Here is a 21295-nt window from a genome sequence, read left to right on the forward strand (position 1 = left end):
TGTTGGCCAGGCTGGTTTCAAACCTCTGGCCCGAAGTGACCTGCCAGCCTCGGCCTCCCAAAGTGCTGGGATTACAGGTGTGAGCCACCGCGCCCAGCCCTTTAAATAATAAAGAAATATGTGCTTGTTTATAGACAGTATAGAAAACACAGAAAAGGAGGAACAGAAAGTCATGCCTGTCGCAGGCCCACAGCCCGGCACACCTGGCCTCCCCACCCCTCCCGAAGTGTGCTTTCCAAATGTGATGTGTGCCATGGTCCTGTGCCCTGGCACTGCCCATCAGTGCCCGCTGTTGTCGTACCCATGGTGCCCCACTGCACTGGGCCTGCCTCTCCGCTGGCGCCCTTGGCTCCTTCCCCTCGGGCCTTGCTCTTCTCCCAGGCGTGTTCAGGAGACGCCTCCCATCCTGGGTGTTCAGGCTGTTTACCAGCTTGTTTTCACCATCAGGGCTGTGGCAACAAACATTTCATGCCCAGAGTGACTTTTCTGTATTTGAACAACTTGGGCTTGACCTTGAGGTCCCGGTAAGACAGAAGATGTGTGTGTGCTGCAGGCAGAGGGTTGGTGGGATGATCGACACCAGGAACACCAAGGCCTCAAGGAGCACTGAAGGAAGGTGCCACAGCAGCCCCTCTTCAGAGAAACAGTCACACCCACCTTCTGCAGACAGTGCCCGCCCAGGGCTCTGCACTGAGGACAACCCCCCACTGGGAAGACAGACAAGGCAGGGATATCCGCACCCCTTCCATGAGGTGCCCCTACCCTGTGCATGGCTCCTTGTTTGTGAATCAGGAGCCCAGATCCCCCAGTGGGGGTGTGTGAGGTGACACAGTTCCTGGTGTGCTACGGGATCCAGGCCATCCTGGGCCCAAAGCTGGTCCCCACCGAGCCTTCCTCGGACACCTTGCACACTGGGTGCGGGAGCTTCTCGCTCAGTCTTTGCCCCCTAATTCTGCGTCCTTTCTCACCCCAGCCTGGTCCCTGTAGGGTTTGGTACCTAGTGATGCCAGCACCCCTGCAGATGATCACCTCCCAGGCAGGGCTCTGGGACCTGCAGCCAGGGCACTGCTGGATCCTGGCATGAAGATGGCACACAGGGCTGAGCCTCCTGTGCATACAGCTGGTGCACCTCAGCTTCCCCCCACCTGAGGTTACAGGTCCATGTGCAGGTGTAGGTGCCAGGGCTCTGTGGAGGGGATCGGCTTTGCCCCTTGCAACATGCCATGGGCCACCTGGTCTCCCAGCACAGCGAAGGGTGGGGCTCTGGGGACCCAGCTGAAAAGGCCCATGACAGCCTGGAAGGGAGGAGGAGGAGGGAGAGGAGGGATTCAGGAGGAGGTAGGGGACAGGGAGACTTGGGATGGGATTCAGGGTCAGGTACCGAAGGAGTTGGGATGCAGGAGGAGGGAGGTAGAAGGGCAGGGGAAGGGAGGTCAGCAGGAGCTGGTTGGGGGCCTGGAGCCAGGGCCCAGGGATAGGGGGAAGGAAGATGCCACCCCTCATGTTCTTTTTTTTTTTCTTTGAGACAAAGTCACACTTTGTCACCCAGGCTGGAGTGCAGTGGTGCGATCTCGGCTCACTGCAGCCTCCACCTCCCAGGTTCAAGCTTTTCTTCTGTCTCAGCCCCTCCCTGCAAGTAGCTGAGACTCCAGGCACATGCCATCACAGCTGGTTAATTTTTGGTATTTTTAGTAAAGACGGGGTTTCACCATGTTGGCCAGGCTGGTTTTGAACTCCTGACCTCAGGTGATCTGCTGGCCTTGGCCTCCCAAAGTATTGGGATTACAGGCGTGAACCACTTCACCTAGCCACCCTCTGGCCACACCTGGCACCTTCTGGCAACTGAGGTTGCTGGGGAGGGGCCTTCTGAACACATTGGGGCAGGGAGGTCATGGCCCCAGATCCCCCAGTCAGTGAGCAGAGACTATAAGCCTCACCTGTGTCCCCCTGCCTGGGGAGGATGGGGTCTTATTGCCTCTCAGGAGGGCTGGCAACCTGTCCAGGGCCCTGGAGAGGACAGGGCGTGGTCAGGACCCTACCTGGTTCCACCTTCTCTCAGCTGGAGTCCCCCAGCCCCATTCTTCTACCTGCTGCAGCCCAGACTCGACTGGGGCCAGGGACTTGGGTGAGACACATCTTCCTCCAGGGCCTCAGAGTATGTGGGAGGGGAGTGTCTTACACTGGGAAAACTGAGGCTCAGGAAGCCAGCCCATCCCCAGACAATCATGCCTTCCTTTTCCAGCCTTTTTGGTGACATTTCTGTGGCATTTGCCCATCTGCAGGGAACTATTGTTTGTGACAAGACTAAATTCAGCTATTATTTGTGTTTGAAGAAAGAATTCCAGACGTTTATTTACCAAACCTGTGAAACAGAGGCATTGGTTAATTTTAAATTAAGGCTTCATGTTCACAGACTTTTGTCTTTGTAGAACCAGGGTCTTCCAGAGGTTCAGTGTTGCTGGGGGTGGGTGCAGGCAGCCCCACAGTATGGTGCGAGGAAGGAGGCTGCCTGTGACCCAGTGATCCAGGCTCACAGCCTTGTGCCCTGGGGAGCCCTGGGTAGCCCTGGGTCTTGAGGTCCAGTTTGTAAGCTGGCATGGTCCCTTTGTTCCTGGTGCTCCCCCACAACCCTAAGCCCACCTGTCCTGCTCTGCTTACTTAGAGCCTCTCTACCCCCACTGTATTAGGCTGTTCTTATGTTGCTATAAATAAACACCTGAGACTGGGTAATTTATTTATTTTATTTTTATTTTTATTTATTTATTTTATTTATTTATTTTATTTTTATTTTTTTTAAGACGGGGTTTCACCATGTTAGTCAGGCTGGTCTTGAACTCCCAACCTCAGGTGATCCGTCCGCCTTGGCCTCCAAAGTGCTTGGATTACAGGCGTGAGCCACCATGCCTGGCCGAGACTGGGTAATTTATAAAGAAAAGTTTAATTGGCTCACGGTTCTGCAGGCTGTACAGGGAGCAGAGCTCCAGCATCAGCTTCTGGGGAGGCCTCAGGGAGCTGCCAGTCCTGATGGAAGGGGAATTGAGAGCAGGCACTTCACATGGTGAAAGCAGGAGCAGGAGAGAGACAGGAGGGGGGAGATACCACACGCTTTTACACAGATCTCATGAGAATTCACTCACTGTCGCAAGGACAGCACTAAGGGGATGGTGTGAAACCATTCATGAGAACTCCGCCCCCACGATCCAATCATCTCCCACCAGGCCCCTCCTCCAGAATTGGGGATTACATTTCAATATGAGATTTGGGCGGGGACAACTATCCAAACTATATCACCCACCAATAGTGACGACATTGGTAGGGCAGGAGGAGTGTCCCCCAGGTCTGAGGACAGCAAGCTTGGGCAGTGAGGAGGGGACTGGGTGGGATTTGAGCAGTGTCTCGTGTCCCTTCCCCTGCAGCTGGGAGGGGCTCCTTCTGCCAGGGCCTTGGAAGCTCCTGCGCTGAGCCTGGTTTTCTTGCCCACCCTTCAGCAAATGTTTATGACTTCCTCCCATGAGTCTTCCCATCCCCTTCAGGATAAAAGCCATCATCAGTACCTGGGACACCGCCATCCTTGCACCTTGCCCATCTCCACCCTGGACTCTACAGATTGCTTGGGTGGCCCACTCCCTGGTCATTCTAGATGCAGAGGTGGTCTCACCAAGGCAGCACTCCTGAGCCTCTGGAGCCCCAGGGCATTCCTTCTCCTAAGGCTTCTTCAATTGCCTGGACAAATTGCCTTCAGTGTAGGGCCCAGCTCTGATTCTTCAGGCTGGCCTGCGCAGGGGAGCTGCAATGCTTTGCTGGCCAGTGCACTGTTCTCCGGCTGCTCGTCCTTGCTTGCTTTGTGCAACAGAAACAACTCAAGTACCTGCTATATGTCAGGTGCTGTGCTGGCTGCTGCCCTGCCCTGGCCTGTCACCCAGCAGAAGCCCAGGTGGTCTCTGTCTCCCCTCTCTGACTTTCAGTTCCAGATGTAGAGGGAGGGGAACGTTTAGATTTTTGTAAATCTTCACTCAGGAGGAGGCCTGAGAGCACAGCAGGGAACTTGACAGTGTGATCCTGGGCTCACAGGTTAATTTTCTGTATCTTCTTCTAGTCCTGTCCTCTCTGAACAATGTCTGTTGAAAATTTCTGTATTTCTGGCTTGTGAAAGGTAGTCAGTGATAGGTACAATTTTTGTTCCCTTAATTTCCATATTTTCTTGGTCATTTCAATGGGAATTTTTGTTTGGAGTGTAGTTTACTCATATTCATTCTTTATTGTTTGATAATTAAACGATTTAAGGCTATGAATTTACCTCTGAGTACAATTCTGGCTGTAACGCATATATTTTTGAGGGAGTGTATTTTTTCACTGTTTCTAAACAGCTAATTCTGTATTCTTAAATTTTTATTTTCATTTTTTTATTTTTTTCAGGCAGGGTCTCACTCTGTCACCCAAGCTGGAGTTCAGTAGCATGATTACAGCTGACTGCAGCCTTGACCTCCCAGGCCCCAATAATCCTCCTACCTCAGCTTCCCAAGTAGCTAGACCTACAGGTGTGCACCACCATGCTTGGCTGAATTTTGTATTTTTTGTACAGACATGGTTGTGCCATGTTGCCCAGGTTGGTCTGGAACTTCTGGGCCCCAGCAATCCACCTGCCTTGGCCTCCCAAAGTGCTGGGATTACAGGTATGAGCCACCATGCCTAGTCTTAAATTTTTACGTTTGATATACTATTTATTTAAAAGGATATTATGTAATTTCTTATTATGTGAGGGGACCTCTTTTTTAATTTTAAGTTTTAATTATGGTGGAATACACATAACATAAAATGTATGTTAACCATTTCAAGTGTACAATTCAGTAGTGTTGTTTGTTCACATTGCTGTGCAACTATTTTCAGAACTTTTTTTATTCTTTCAAAACAGAAACTCTGTACCCTTTAGAAAACTCCCATTTGCCTTTTTCTTGAGCTGCTTCTACTTTTCCTATTATTTGACTACTTTAGATGCCTTATATAAATAGAATCTCACAGTATCTGTCTTTTTGTGACTGGCCTATTTCACTTAGCATAATGAGAATAGCATGTAAGAATTTTCTTTTTTTTTTTTTTTATTTTGTTTTGTTTTGTTTTGTTTTGTTTTGTTTTGTTTGAGACGGAGTTTCGCTCTTGTTACCCAGGCTGGAGTGCAATGGCGTGATCTCGGCTCACCGCAACCTCCGCCTCCTGGGTTCAGGCAATTCTCCTGCCTCAGTGTCCTGAGTAGCTGGGATTACAGGCATGCGCCACCATGCCCAGCTAATTTTTTGTATTTTTAGTAGAGACGGGGTTTCACCATGTTGACCAGGATGGTCTTGATCTCTTAAACTCGTGATCCACCCGCCTCGGCCTCCCAAAGTGCTGGGATTACAGGCGTGAGCCACCGCGCCCGGCAGCATGTAAGAATTTTCTTACTCTTTTAGGCTGCATGATATTCCATTGTATGTCTATACCACATTTTGTTTATCCATTCATCCACTGGTGGACATTTGGATGCTTCCCCTTTTTGGCTATTGTGAATAATGCTGCTGTGAATATGGTTGTGCACATATCTCTTTGAGACCTTGCTTTCAATTCTTTTAGATACATAACACACAATTTGCTGATTGCTGGACCATATGGTAGTTCTATTTTTAATTTTTTGAGGAAGTGCCATACTGATCTTACATTCCCACCGGCAGTGCACAAGGGTCTTAATTTGTCCATTTCCTGGGCAACACTTTTTTTTTTTTTTTTTTTGGAAAAGCCATCCTAAGGGGTGTAAGGTGATATTTCATTGAAGTTTTGTTTTGCACTTCTCTAACGATTAGAAATGTTCAGCAAATTTTTAACATACTTCTTGGCCATTTTTATATCTTCTTTGGAGAAATGTCAGTTCAACTCCACCCATTTTTAAATTATTATTTTTTTTGCTGTTGTTAAGTTTTGGGAGTTCTTTACATATTCCGGATATGAATTCCTTATCAGATATATTTTACAATTCTGTTCTCCCATTGTGGGGTTGTTTTTTTCACTGTATTGATGGTGTCCTCTGTTGAACAGACATTTTAAATTTGGATGTAGTCCAATTTATTTTTACTTCTGTTGCCTGTGTTTTTGGTGTCTTATCCTAGATATCATTGCCAAATCCAATGTCATGAAGACTTTGCCCTATATTTTCTTCAAAGAGTTTTATAGTTTGAGGCTTATGTTTAGATTTTTCATCTATTTAGAGTTAATTTTTATATATATATAATAAGAGAAGGGACTGCGTTCATTCATTTACATGTGTGTATCCAGTTCCATCATTTGGTGAAAAGACCATCATTTTCCCAATGAATGGTCTCGGCACCTTTGTTGAGGGTCATTTGACCATATTCTTGAGGGATTGTTTCTGGGCTCTGTATTCTATTCCATTGGTCTATGTGTCTGTCTGTATGTTAATATCACACTGTTCTGATTACTATAGCTTTGTAGTAAGTTTTGAAATCAGGAAGTGTGAGTCCTTAAACTTTGTTCTTTTTCCAGATTGTTTTGGCTCTTTGGGCTTCTTATTTATTTATTTATTTATTTATTTATTTATTTATTTAAAGAGACAGGGTTTCACCATGTTGGTGAAGATGGTCTTGATCTCTTAAACTCGTGATCCACCGGCCTCGGCCTTCCAAAGTGCTGGGATTACAGGTATGAACCACTGTGCCCAGCTGGCTCTTTGGGCTTCTTAAAGATCAATATAAATCTTATGATAGATTTCTCTCTTTCTGCAAACAATGTCAAGATTTTTTGTGTTTTGACAGATCTTGTTCTGTCATCTAGGCTGTAATGCAGTGGTGTGATCCTAGCTTACTGTGGCCTTGAACCCCTGGGTTTAAGCAGGTCTTTAGCCTCAGCCTCTGAGTAGCTAGGACTGCAGGTACTCGCTGCTATGCCTGGCTGTCATTGGCATTTTAATAGGCATTGCATTGAATCTGTTGATCCCTTTCAGTAGTATCATCACTGGAACAGTAGTAGATCTTCCCAACCATGAACACTGGATATCGTTCCACTGATTTAGGTCTTCTTTAATTTTTATTTATAATGTTTCATAGTTTTCAGTGTACAGTTCTTAAGTTTCTTTAGTACTATGTATTCTATTCTTTTTAATGCTATTGTCAATTGAATAGTTTTTTAAATTTCCCTTTTGTATTGTTCACTGTTCATATATAGAAATGCAACTGATTTCTGTATATTCATTTTCTATCCTGCACTTTTGCTTATTTCATATTTTATATCTAATGGAGTTTTTTAAAAAATGCATGTGGAATATTTAAGGTTTTATATATAAGGTTATGTTATTTATGAACAGAAATGGTTTTTCTTTTTTTGAGAAGGAATTTTGCTCTTGTTGCCCAGGCTGGAGTGCAATGGCACAATCTTGGCTCACTGCAACCTCTGCCTCCGGGGTTCAAGCAGTTCTCCTGCCTCAGCCTCCTGAGTAGCTGGGATTACAGGTGCCTGCCACTATGCCTGGCTATTTTTATTTTTTAGCAGAGACAGTGTTTCTCCACGTTGGTCAGGCTGGTCTCGAACTCCTGACCTCAGGTGATCCGCCTGCCTCGGCCTCCCAAAGTGCTGGGATTACAGGTGTCAGCCACTGCACCCAGCTGATTCTTCCTTCCTTTTTCTTTTTTTTTTTTTTTTGAGATGGAGTCTTGCTCTGTCTCCCAGGCTGGAGTGCAATGATGGGATCTCAGCTCTCTGCAACTTCTGCTTCCCGGGCTGAAGTGATTCTCCTGCCTCAGCCTCCTGAGTAGCTGGGATTACAGGCACGCACCACCATGCCCAGCTAATTTTTTGTATTTTTAGTAGAGACGGGGTTTCACCATGTTGACCAGGATGGTCTCAATCTCTTGACCTCATGATCCACCCGCCTCGGCCTCCCAAAGTGCTGGGATTACAGGCGTGAGCCACTGCGCCCGGCCTTTTTTTGTATTTTTAGTAAAGACAGGGTTTTTCCATGTTGTCCAGACTGGTCTCGAACTCCTGACCTTAAGTGATCCACCCACCTTGGCCACCCAAAGTTCTGGGATTACAGGTGTGAGCCACCTCACCTGGCCTTCTTCTTTCTTTCTAATTTGGATATCTTTTATTTCTTTTTCTTGCCTAATTATTCTGTCTAAAACTTCTAGTACTGTGTTGAATGGAATTGGTCAAAACACCCATCTTTGTCTTGTTTCTGATCTTAGGAGGAAGGCTTTCAGTCTTTCACCATTGAATATGATATTATGGGCTTTTCATATATAGCTTTCATCATGTTGAGGAAATTTCCTTCTTTTCCTGGTTTGAGTGTTTTTATCATGATAGACTATTGAATTTTATTAAATGTTTTTTCTGCATCAATTGACATGATTGTGATTTTTGTCCTTAATTCTGTTACCCTGGTATATTACACTGATTTTTATACATTGAACCATTCTTGCATTCCAGGAGTAAAATCCCACTTGGTTAGAGTTTATAATTCTTGTGAAATGCAGCTGAATTTGGTTTGCTAGTGTATTTTTGAGAATTTTTGTTTCAGTATTAGTAAGGGCTATTGGCCTGTGGTTTTCTTTTCTTGTAGTGTCTTTTCCTGGCTTTAAAATTAGGGTAAGACTGGCTTCATAAATTAGGAAGTGTTCCATCCTCTTTATTTTTGGGAAAAGTTTGAGGAAGATTGGTGTTAAAATTCTTTGAATGGGCCGGGTGCAGTGGCTCACGCCTATAATCCCAGCACTTTGGGAGGCTGAGGTGGGTGGATCACGAGGTCAAGAGATCGAGACCATCCTGGTCAACATGGTGAAACCCCGTCTCTACTAAAAATACAAAAAATTAGCTGGGCATGGTGGTACATGCCTGTAATCCCAGCTACTCAGGAGGCTGAGGCAGGAGAATTACCTGAACCCAGGAGGTGGAGGTTGCGGTGAGCCGGAGGTCACGTCATTGCACTCCAGCCTGGGTAACAAGAGCCAAACTCCGTTTCAAAAAAAAAAAAAAAAAATTCTTTGAATGTTCGGTAGAATATACCAGTGAATTCAGCCATCTGGTCCTGGGCTTTACTTTGCTGGAGGTTTTTGAATACTGATTCAGTTTTGTTCCTGGTTGTAAATCTAATCAACATTTTCTATTTCTTCATCATTCAGTCTTGGTAGGTTGTGTTTCTAGGAAATTTTTCCATTTCATCTAGGTTACCTAATTTGTTGGTGTATAATTGTTTATGGTAGTCTGTTACCATCTTTTTATTTTAATATATTATACAAGGAAAAGGAATACTAGAACACATAGAGTTTTTTGTTTTGCTTTGTTGTTTAGCTTGCTTAGATTTTGTTTTGTGGTTCTTGGATTCATACCTAATCTGTTGGAGTCATCAGTCCAGAGATCCGTGAATTTCCTGAGCCAGTAAAAATGCTCCCGACGGGCAGCTGACAGAGGACTGCTGCAGACAACTGGAGCTGCCTTAATGCATTCAGAATCGCAGGCCCTTGCTGAAAAAATCAATTCCACACATCAGCAGCTGCTGTTCCCTTGAGGGAATCTTCGTGCACAGGCTGAGGGCTTCTCACAAGCTCATGGTGGTGGCAGCCCCCACATTTGAATCCCAGCAGTGCAAGTACAGGATCCCTTGGGTTATCGAGGCCTCATGGATTCCTCAGTTGTTTTTTTGAGACAGAGTCTCACTCCATTGCCCAGGCTGGACTGCAGTGGCACAATCTCAACTTACTGCAACCTCGGCCTCCCAGGTTTAAGCAACTCCCCTATGCCGCCATGCTGGGCTAATTTTTTGTATTTTAGTAGAGATGGGGTTCCACTATGTTGCACAAGCTGGTCTCAGACTCCAGAGCTCAGGCAATCTGCCTGCCTTGGCCTCCCAAAGTGCTGGGATTACAGGGGTGAGTCATCACGCCCAGCCTCTTTTGGTTCTTAAAAGTGCTTCTCTGGGTAGTCCAGAGCTCTAGGTGAGATAAGTTTGCTGCCTCTGAAAATCCAGAAACCTCACCATAATTTTTCCTTATGGGATTTCAGAGCGAGGTTAACTTTTTAAAAGATCTCAAGTAAAGAGGAGAGGCGTTTGTTTGTTTTAACAAAGCTGTCAGCTCTTCCTTATCGTAAAATAGCATCTGAGCTGTGAGAGACAGGAGCCAGGCAGCAAGCAGCAGCGTGTCGAGGCTGACATTTACAGACGGACCGCTCGCGGCCCCTGCAGGCCTGCTGACGGCCTGGTGCGGAATGGCCCAGCCTTTAGTGTAGCCTGCAGGTCAGGGCTGGGCAGGCCTCCTCCCTATACCTCAAAGTGGACACAGCGCATTTAGGAGCCAGAGGAAATGAGACTAATTGTAAAATCCAGAGATAGACACATCTTTGATTTCCTGGGCTTCTTTTCTGGACAGAAAGCTCACTCCCTAACTCATATTCCAGCTCTGACGCTGACAGCCCCACTGGGTGTGCTCCTGTTGAGGTGGTTTCTGTGGTTGGAAGAGCACTATCTCTCGGTTTCCCCTCTGGGAACTCCCGTCATGTGGAAGTTTGGCCCTGGGCTCTATCTTCTGTGGCTGCCACCATCCTCTTGTCATCTCTCCCGTTTGCTGTTAGGCTCGGGGGGACTGTCTTAGTGTGCTTTCTCCAGCCTCACACTGTGTGTTTTCTGCAGTGTCCTGTCTGCTGTTTACTGCCTCTGCCGAGTTCTTCTTTAAGATCTCCATGGGATCCTCATTATTTATGGCAACTCCTTTTCATTATGGTTTGTTTGTTCCCAGTTCAGTTGAACGCTGTCTTTAACCTTCGAGGGCACATACCAGCTGTTTCCTAAGAAATGCACTAAATGTGACTGAGTGGGAGGCGGCTTTCCAAGTCCTTCCATGGTAGAAGCGTCTTCCCTGGGCACTAGGGTGATGTAAAGGGTGCTTATTCCTGCAGATGGGTCTGTGCAAGCTCGGGGTCCACAGGCCCAGCCACTCCCATCTGTCCCAGAGGAACCTCATATGGGATTAGAGGCAGGGGGTCCTGCAGATTGTGGTGTTAGGGGCAGGCTAGACTTGGCCTAGAGGTCTTGGAGAGGTCTGCCTTGCCTGGTGTCCAAGACAGCAATGGGGTCTACCAACCATGCTGACCCTCACCAGGAGCCAAGATGTCTCCCACCCTGCAAAGGGCCTGTCAGGACTTCTAGATGGGATAAGCAGCAGCCACGTGGGTGTGGACGAGTGTGCCTGCCGGTGCGTGTACCCGTGGGGCATCTCTGGGTCCCTGTGTGTGGTGTGCTTGTATGTGTGCTTGTGTGTGTCTTAGTTTATTCACAATCTGTCACCAAATACCTTAGACGGAGTCCTTTATAAACAATAAAAACTGCCGGACACAGTGGCTCACACCTGTAATCCCAGCCCTTTGGGAGGCCGAGGTGGGTGGATCACCTGAGGTCAGGAGTTCAAGACCAGCCTGACCAACATGGAGAAACCCTGTCTCTTCTAAAAATACAAAAAATCAGCCGAGTGTGGTGGTGCATGCCTATAACCCCAGCTACTCAGGAGGCTGAGGCAGGAGAAGCTCTTGAACCTGGGAGGCGGAGGTTGCGGTGAGCCGAGATCATGCAATTGCACTCCAGCCTGGGCAACAAGAGTGAAACTCTGTCTCAAAATAATAATAATAATAATAATAATAATAATAATAATAGAAACTTACTGCTCACAGTGCTGGAGGCTGGGAAGTCCAAGATCATGGCGCCACCAGATTCCGTGTCTGGTGAGGGTTGTTCATAGCTGGCGCCTTCAGTGTGTCCTCACATGGCTCCCAAGGGCCACTTTTATAAGGGCACATAAGGGCACTAATCACCTCCTAAAGGCCCTATCTCTTAATAATGTCAGACTGGAGATTAGGTTTTAACATGAATTTGGGCGATACCAGTATTCACACCATAGCTGTGTCGGTGGCTTTGAGGAGGGCCCCAAACTGTCAGCGCTTCCCTCTGCAGGGTTCCCACCTCTTTGTGTTGGGGACTGGATACACAGTCCAGTCCTGAGGCTCTCCTGGTATGTTGGGTGGGAGCCAGATGGGAGGCTGCAGGGCCTGGAATCTGCCGTGGATGGGGTGGTGCAGCCCCCTGCCCGGCCCTCTGCATTGCTTGCATATGAAAGGCGGGACTTTGTGCACTTGCTGGAGGTTGGTGTCTAGGCCTGTTGCCATGGGCACTCCAGAGTGGAGCTGGCTCCCAGCAGGGGAGGGGGGTGGGAGCGGCAAGGCCAGTGTCCAGCTCAGGCTCTGGGAGGGATGGACTGTGCCTCAGGTGCTCTGGGAGCAGCTGGCACTGGCCAGAGGCCACATAGGACCCTGGGGCAAGGGCAGACCAAAGGGGATGTGGAATCTCCCTGCGTATGATGGGGTGGCCTCTACTTCATTCTGGGTCAAGATCTCGCGCCACTGGCTCCTCTGATGTGCTGGTGGGAAAAGGGCACAGTGAGGAGCACCTTTCCCAAGTCTTGGGACTTTCAGGGGACAGGCTGTTGCCCCCAAGGGATGGTAGCATTACCTCCTCCTGAGGCTCACCTCTCAGAGCTGGGTCCTGGTTCTGCCCCTTTCAGTGCGGGGAAGATGATGGCTGGGAAAGTGACTTTATCCCCTTGTTCTAGAAGGATGGGGGGATCCTTTGGAGGAGGTGCTGGGGTTTGCACCTGTCTTGTCTCTGGGCTTCATAGGCTGAAGCTGCCAGTGGTTCTGTCTCCAGTCTGAATCCCTCTCTCCCAGAACCTCATTCATCTAGTGGTCCCTCAGCCTCTTCAGCCTCACAGACCCCCATTGCACTCTCCCACTCACAGTCCTGGCCCTTCCCTCCAGCTGCCCAGGCCTGCCCTTGCGGTCAGCCCAGACTTATTCTCACACCCACACCTTCCTGTGATCCATTCTGAACCACATGGCCTCCGTCCACCACAGCAACCACCCTATGACTGCTCCCTGCCACAGCAGCTGGAGAGTCCCAACCCCCACCTCTGTGCCTGCAGGTGTCAGCAGAGAGCAGGATACTAATGGGGAAGGCAGGCTGGTAGAGGTGTGGTGGGAGCCTCCGTGGGTGGTGCAGGGAGTGCTTGCTGACCCAGGCACTGCTGTGTGGGGGCAGCCCCTTGGCCCCACTCCCTGGTACTAGGGTGGATTTGCCTACAAAAGGATGGATCTCTCCCGGGGCTAGCACCGCCTCGTGCTGCCACAGGGGGCCAATGACCCCCCCCACACCAGGGGCTTAGTTAGCAAAGCTGCTGCGGGTCAGACTGAGGTCGCCTGGGGAGGGCCTCTGGGCAGGACGCCTGCACGCAGGGAGCTGCCAGGTGCCTGGTCAGCAGCAGTCGGCTGCGTGGGCAGGGACCCTCAGGCCAGGACAGGAGGGGCTCTGGGGCTGGGAGTCTGGGGAAATGTGGCCTGGCCTCCTCTGCCTCCCTGGCTGTGGGGCTGGAGCATGGATGGGACAGCCATGCTGTCACCGTGCCAAGGACCCACATCGTCCTCAGGGTTCAGTTTCCCTAGCCCTGGAACAAGGCAAGCCATGGTGAGGTTCCCTGTTATCCAACTGGCCTGTCCCAGAGTTGTGGCTGCAGCAAGGCCAGTGACATATTCCCCTGGACGGACGCATGAAGACGGAGGCTGAGGCCAGAGAAGTAAGAGGACAGTGAACTGGGTGGGGCCCAGATCCCAGGCCCCGCCTCTCAGCACACCTGGTGCCAGACCTCCCACTGTCTCATCTGCCATCTCACGGCCCCTGCCTGCCCTCCCATGGAGGACTTCCTGCCCCCATCTCCCACCAGGCACTGTTTCTGCAGCCGGCCTGGGTGTTTCCTGACTGCCAGAGCTCCCCTGCCGGTGCCATTTTCCATTTATCTAAGCAGACTGTGTTCTTTGTCAAAACAACGGGGGAGAAAGTGGGAACCCCCAAGCCCCTGCAGAGAGGCTCCTCAGTGCTGTCTCTGCCCAGCCTGGCCTCCCGGGCTGTCCGGCTCATCCACCCAGAGACCATTCTGGGTGGGCAGCTGGGATGGGCAGCACAAGGTCCCAGTCCCTAACCACAAGGCTCTCCTATCTCAGCTTCCTTGGCTTCGCAACCTGAGATGGGGGCTGGGCTGGGGGGCCCTGCTTTACTCCCCCAGGGGCCCTTTGGCCATAGGCTCCCAGGGGCTGCACCCCCACCTCCCCTCAAAGGGGCTTTGTGTTGCCACAAAGAGGCTCTGTCCCTCAGGAGAAGCCTGGGCGTTGCCATGGCGATAGAGGGGCTGAGAAGAAGGGGTCTACCCACTGTCTTGGGGCAGGGAGGGACGGGCGTTGCAGGCAGAGGGCCCTGTGCGCTCAGGCCGGTGGCCAGCGTAGCAACTGCTGCACCTGCCCTCTGAGGCCCCTCGGCCTGCTGGACAGCTGTCCCCTACAGTGCCTCAGGGGGGCCATAGGGCGTGGTAGGGCAGGGTTCCCAGGCACTGCTTGTGTGCCTCTGATCCCAGCCTAGCTGTGAGCCCTGTCAGTTCCCTCCTCAGGGATGCTTTGGTTCCTGTGCCCACCCCAGAGCACAGAGGACCGGGCTCAGCTCCATGTCTGGGGCCTGTAAGCCCCCCCCACCTCCACTGCACCTGCGCTCTCTGATGCAGGGGCCTGAGCCACACGGGACCTTGTGGCCTATTCTGCCTATTCTGGAGGCCGTGGAGGCGATGGGCCAGCTACAGCCACAGGTGCCTGGCCCACTCAGTGGGGCACCACACCTCCACACCCCTACTTCATGTTCATCATTGGGGGTGGATTGAGTGGGCCGAGGGTGCAGGGGAGAGGACACTGTGCTGGCAGCCTCTGCAGCTCTCTCCCTGGAGCTCCTCAGCCTTTGAGTCCTTGGCGGTGCCCTGGGCGGGCTGTAGCAGGGAGCCCAGAGAAGGTGGCCTCTCACTACCAGTACTCCCTGGCTTGCAGTCTGCCACTGTAGGGGACAGCTGCCACCCACTGCTGCAGCTGTAGCTGGAGTCTGGGTCAGTCACAAGAAGGGTATTGGGGGCTGCTCCGAATTGGGACCTGAAGGACTCCTTTCCATCCCATCCCATGTGTCCTCACGGAGAGGCAGTTCTCAGACCAAGGAGATTTACAGGATGCCGCTGGTGGCACAGGGAGCAGGGTCTGTGACCTGCCAGGATGCCACTGGTGGCACAGGGAGCAGGGTCTGTGACCTGCCAGGATGCCGCTGGTGGCACAGGGAGCAGGGTATGTGACCTGCCAGAATGCTGCTGGTGGCACAGGGAGCAGGGTCTGTGACTTGCTGGATGGGAATCTTAAGCCCAGACTCTTCATGGAGCTCCAGCAGTGGCTCCCTGTGGCTCATGCCTCATATAGAGAAGGGACAGTTGCTGGGACACTCGCCTGCCCTGCCTGCTCACCTGTCCTGTCCTGCCTGCAGTCACTGAGCTTGTTCTGCCGCTGACAGTCCCTAGAACCAGCCCTTGCCCAACCTTAGGCTGCCCAGCTCCCTGGCCCCCAGCAGTATCCCTGCCTTGACTGGACCCCCAGCTTCTGTAACAGCCCCACACAGCCCCTGGTCCCCCTGGACCTCCCATCCGGCAGCCCTACCCTTGGCCTTGGACACTGCTTTAGTGCAGGGCAGGAGCCCCGTGGGAAGAGGCTCTTTCTGAGTATCCTCCCTGGACATGGGAGTCGTCCCTCACGTGATCAGCGGGTGCCGCTGAGTGACCATGTGGACAGCTGGGGAGCTGAAGGCGGTCACTAAGAAGCCATCTCTGTCCCTCTACCCAACCCTCTGATGGCGTCTCATCCAGCCTGGCCTGCTGCCTCTGCTGGGGAAATCAAATTTCCAGACTGAATCTGATTATGGCTCTCTGACAAGGGGCACTGCCCTGGTCCCTGGGGAGATTAGTCCCTGACCTCTGCTCTCACTCGCCTAGCTGGTAGGGAGGGTGTCTGGTTTGTCCATTTTCTACTGAGGTTCTGATTATGCCAGCGGCCTGTGCTTCGAGAAGCGGCACACAGGCAGGACTGTGGGGCTCTGGAGCAGCCTATGAGAGCACCTAATGGGTTGAGGACGTCACTTTGTTGTTGGGTGTTACAAATACTTGATTCCAGCATGTCGACTGTCTTTTGATTTTCTTTGTGGCTGCTGCTTCTGTTATGGAAAATTACAAATGCACAGAAGTGGAGCCTAGTGTGATGGGTCCCACACGCCCCACGCCAGGCTCACTGTGCTGGAGTCACGGTCTAGGAGTAACGCTGGCACCTATCAGTTCGTCAAAATGCTCACTACATGTGTTGCTGTAAATGGTATCAATTCTTTAAAAAACATGACCACACTGTGTGACCCTTTTTTTTTTTTTATATATGGAAAGTTTCATTCTCACAAAGTAATGCTTGTATATCTTTCCTAGAGGGTTCCTTCTGCTGCTTAGAGGCTGAGAACCGTTGTCCCCAGCCCAGGCACCCTGGGCCCAACACAGACTGCAAGGGACTGTGGTCCTGACCTTGGCACAGATGGACGTGGACTGTGCCCTGTGAACCCCACACCCCAGGCCCCCAGCTCTGGCCCTGTCCCAGCCCAGGAACAGTGCCCGGGCAGTGGGGTTGGCCAGAAACTACCCGCAAGGCTTTGGGCACCATCTGACCACAATAGGGGCAACAGGGTAAAGATGGGGCCCCCACAAGACCTGGCCAGCTGGGGTGGGGAGCAAGTCTTTGTGCTGGCAGCTCCCAGGATGTCCTCCCAGGCAGAAGGCTTTGCTGGGCCTGGGTCCAATTCCTGCCAGGCCACTCTGGCATCATTTCCTCCTCGTTGGGGTGGGGGGAGGGGGGAGGGGTTATGGGAGGAGTCTCAGTGGTCACCAGTCCCCTCTCTCCCCTCACAGGGGCCAGCGCAGCCCTGGCTGTGCTCTGGTAGACAGCTGGCAAGGGGTCAGAACGGGAGCCAGGCCCTGCCTGCTACCCCTCGCTGGCCTGACCCTTCGGAAATTCCTCTAATTCCTCAACCCACGTTGGACTCAGGCCCCATAATTTCATTTTCCAGAGCAAGGCTCTGGCTGCACTCCTGAGGTGGAATGTCTGGGTCGGCAAGAAGACGTCAAATGTCAGCTTTGGTTTCAGGGAAAGGATTTAGCTTCTGCCCTCAGGTTCCTCACCATGCTTTTGTGTTCCTGACAGTGCATATTGACTGTGGTTTGCCCCAGAGGGCTTGGGGGCTGGGGCTTTCTCCACTTAATGGGGTTCCAGCATTTCCTTCCTGCCCACCGGCCCCCACACAGCCCACCCACCCTTCCATACATGCATCCCACTCTGTTTTCTCCTTCATCCACTCCTCCATCCACCCAGCCTTCAGCATCCCATCTGCCCACCCTCCTACACATTATTCCACCACCATTTTATCCCTCCAATACCACCCACATGCGTCCAGCCACCTTCCCATCCAACTAGCCACCATTCACCCATCCTCCCATTTCCCCTCATTTTCTTATATAACCACCTGCCAGCCTCCTGTCCATACACTCATTCACTCACTCAGTTACACCCCCTTCTATCTGGCCTCCTCCCATCCCTCCAGCTACCCACCCATGAATCTACTATTCATCCATCCATTCATTCATGTATAAACCCATTCAATCATCCATCTAGCCATCCACCCTTCTATCACTTCACCCGTCTGCCCATCCATTCACCTATTTGTCTGTCCATACCCCACCTTCCCCCATCTGTCCATCCGTCTGTCCATCCTCCACCATTTCCCCACCCACCCATCCATCCATTGCTCAGTCCATCCCCCACCATCCCCCATCTATCAGTTCATCTCTCTGTCCAACCCCACCATCCCCCCACCCACCTACCCATCCATCCCTTCATCTATATGTTATCCTCCACCATCCCCCAACCAGTCCATCCATCCACTCACCTATATATCCATCCTCCACCATCCCCTATACACCCATCCATCCATTCATCTATATGTCCATCTTCTACCATCCCTCATCCCCTCACCCACTCATCCATCTATATGTCCATCCTCCACCATCTCCCACCCATTCATCCATCCATTCATCTATATGTACATCCTCCACTATTCCCCACCCACTCATTCATCCATTCATCTATATGTTCATCTTCTACTGTCCCCCATACCCCCACCCACCCATCCATTCATCTATGTTTATCCTCCACTATCCCTTCACTCACCCATCCATCTATTCATCTATGTTTATCCTCTACTATCCCTTCACTCACCCACCCATCCATTCATCTATGTTTATCCTCCACTATCCCTTCACTCACCCACCCATCCATTCATCTATGTTTATCCTCCACTATCCCTTCACTCACCCATCCATCTATTCATCTGTATGTTTATCCTCCACTATCCCTTCACTCACCCATCCATCTATTCATCTGTATGTTTATCCTCCACTATCCCTTCACTCACCCATCCATCTATTCATCTGTATGTTTATCCTCCACTATCCCTTCACTCACCCATCCATCTATTCATCTGTATGTTTATCCTCCACTATCCCTTCACTCACCCATCCATCCATTCATCTGTGTTTATCCTCCACTATCCCTTCACTCACCCATCCATCCATTCATCTATGTTTATCCTCCACTATCCCTTCATTCACTCATCCATCCATTCATCTATATGTCCATCTCCCACCATCCCCCACCCACCCATCCATTCATTCATCTATATGTTCATCTTCCACCATCCCCCTGATGTATCCATTCATCTGTCTGTGCATCCCCCACTATCCCCCATTTATCCATTCATCTCTGTCCCTCCCCCACCATCCCCCCACCCATCCAGGCATCTATCCATCCCTCTGTCCATCCTCCATCACTGCCCCAGCCACCCCTCCATTCATTCATCCATCCCCCATTCATCCCTGAATCCATCTGCCTGGCCATCCTTCTCCATCTCTCCTTTGCCTGCCCTCTTTCTAGTCTCCCATGGGCTGTGTGCCTTGGGCCACCCTCTTCTTCTGCCATGCTTCTCTCCTTGGGCCACCTGCTTGCCGAGTGGTTCATCCTGTGAGAGCACCGGGAGGCTCTTGTCCTGGTCCTGGGCCCCTGTGGGTGTGTGGCCAGTGTTCATTGTTGCTGGGGCTGGGTCATCACTTTTGTTTTGCAGTTTACTTTTTGGTTTAGCCCAGACCTTTCCAGCCCCTCCCAGCTCCTGATGTCTTCCGGGTGGAACATGATGTTGTCCACATGGTCCTGAAGTCTGGTCACTCCTGGGCTGCACAGTGTCATTCCTGCCTTGCTTCTAAGTAAGCTCCTGGGACCGGCATGTTTGACAAGAAGTGGCCTCCTCTGAGTTGAGCATGAAGCTGGTTGCTGTGTTTTGGATGGGGGGTCATGAGAGGTCCACCCGACAGGCAACGTTGGGCCATTCCCAGGTGAGGAGAGGCCAAGGTGGCATTGGCCGGAGAGGACAGCCAGGGTCCCTGCAGCGCCCCCCCTTCCTGGCCTGTGCTTGCAGCCCTCCTAGACTCTAGCAAAAGCAAGTCCGGTGCCCACCCTGCCCAGCATCCACTCAGGCCCATCGATTTTAAGAATCCATGCACATTTTGCCTTCCTTGACATCACATATTTATTGTTTTAATATAAAAATGGCATTTTGAGTTATCATCTGAAAAGCTGCCCTCTATGGTTCTGGGCCAGGACCCCCTGCATCCATAAGGTTTCCTGTCACAGGCCAGAGGCCACCATGTCAGAGGAGTGGGCCTGGGCCTTCCGTGCTCTGCCTGGAGCGTATCCTGGGCTGCCCTCAAGACAACTGAGGTGCCAAGGCCATGACCTGTGAGCTCAGGACACCCCCCAGGGCAAATGCAGGACGCACCCTACAGCTGGGGCAGATGGCACAGGCCCAGCACTGAGGTCTCTGCTCTCCTGGGTATGGCTGCTGGACTCTCTCCCCCAACACTGGCCAGTGTTTCCAGATGTCTCCAGGGAGACACATGGTCATTTTTCCCCAATCGAGCCAAGCTGGGCAATGAGAAGGTCAGTGTAGGGTTTGGCCACCTTCCCACTGTGGCCTTGGAGTTCTGAGCCCCCAGCCAGAGCCAGTGGGCCTCCTTTAGGGTAGGCGTCTTTAGACCCCAGAGCCAGGGTGTGTTGGAGGGGCTTAGGTCAGGGAAGCTGTCCGCAAGGGCTGCAGCCCAGGCCTGGTCCTGCTAGATGGGGGATAGGGTGTGTGATGTAGGTGAGAGTCCACGTCTCTGCACAGGGAGGGAAGTGAACCACCCCAGGTCCACGAGGCCAGTGGCTACCCTGTAGTCCCAGTTGTTGCCATCCAGGGCAGTGTCCCATTCCCTTCTGCCCCTTGATTCCAAGGTTTGGCTGAGATGGGCTGGTGCTGCAGCCAGGACTGGGCTGAGGGCTGAGTGACATGACCCCTGCCCCCAACCCCAGCCCTCCCAGGAAGAAAGCCCTTCCATCCCCACCTTGGGCCCAGCATGGTTCAGTCCATACGTGCACAAGACCCCGCTGTGTTGGTGGGTCTGGGGCCCAGGGGTGGACAGCGTCAGGTGTGTAGAGGAGAGCTGTGCGACCATGCTCTGGGTGTGCGGTGCTGTTTATCCCTTTATGCCATGGTGGCTGGAGTGCCCAGTCTGCACCTCAGACCCGGGTGGCATCCCCCAGCTCTCCCTGCATTCTTCCATTCTGTGGCTGGCTTAAAGCAGCTCCTCCACACATACTGGCTTCCTTGAAAGGTCATGTTGACAGTTTTCATTGGTGGGACAGGTGCTGGGGAAATGGAGAGCAGCTTTGGGGGCCTGCACTGATCTCTCACCCTCACTGGGCCTATTTCCCCAGCTTGCTAGTGGCTCTGGGCTCCACAGTGTCTCTTCACCTATGAGGTGCACCCATGTCCCTGCACCGTGTCGCTGGCCCAGCCGGCACTGGCACAGCTGAGCCCAGTGCTGCTCTTCTTCTTGGGGTCTCTGTCCTTGCAGCTGGCTCCATCTCGACCAGTGAGCAGCGGTGCTGACGCTCTGAGGATGTCACCCGCAGTGCGTGTCCTCCCCATCCAGGGCCCTATATGGGTGCAGGGGCAAGGGATGCAGCGGAGCCAGCCTCATTGGGCTGGCGGGATCTGCCGGGGGGATGCCTGAGCAGCCCTGGGCACTGGGCCATGCTCACTGTGCTCCAGGCAGTGTGGCCTCGTGGCCATGCCCTGCCCACTGCCTTGAGCCTGGATCTGAGCTCCGCATACTTGTCCTGCTTCTTTTTATCCATGAAAAACAAACATGCTGGGCAGCCAGGGAGCAAGCCAGGAGGGAAAGCG

The 21295-nt window shown here is 51.6% G+C and overlaps 1 protein-coding gene across 5 annotated transcripts in view; it reads left to right on the forward strand.

Annotated features, from left to right (window-relative positions):
- ARVCF (ARVCF delta catenin family member) overlaps positions 1-21295 on the forward strand; it is a 51123-nt gene that overhangs the window by 7147 nt on the left and 22681 nt on the right. For 2 of the 5 annotated variants that reach the window (XM_064362822.1, XM_064362824.1), the window contains exon 1: positions 17047-19403. The exons of 1 other annotated variant lie outside the window; for it this stretch is intronic. In XM_064362822.1, the coding sequence (XP_064218892.1) occupies positions 19329-19403 (75 nt within the window). In that variant the 5' untranslated portion in view covers positions 17047-19328. Of the gene's footprint in view, positions 1-4174; positions 4674-17046; positions 19404-21295 lie in introns of those variants that run through there. 2 more of the 5 variants (XM_064362823.1, XM_012454196.3) reach the window with 2 other exon arrangements.

The sequence above is a fragment of the Aotus nancymaae genome, unplaced genomic scaffold (genome assembly GCF_030222135.1).
Source record: "Aotus nancymaae isolate 86718 unplaced genomic scaffold, 86718_ANA_hifiasm-v0.15.2.pri h1tg000049l, whole genome shotgun sequence".
Lineage (NCBI taxonomy): Eukaryota > Metazoa > Chordata > Mammalia > Primates > Aotidae > Aotus > Aotus nancymaae.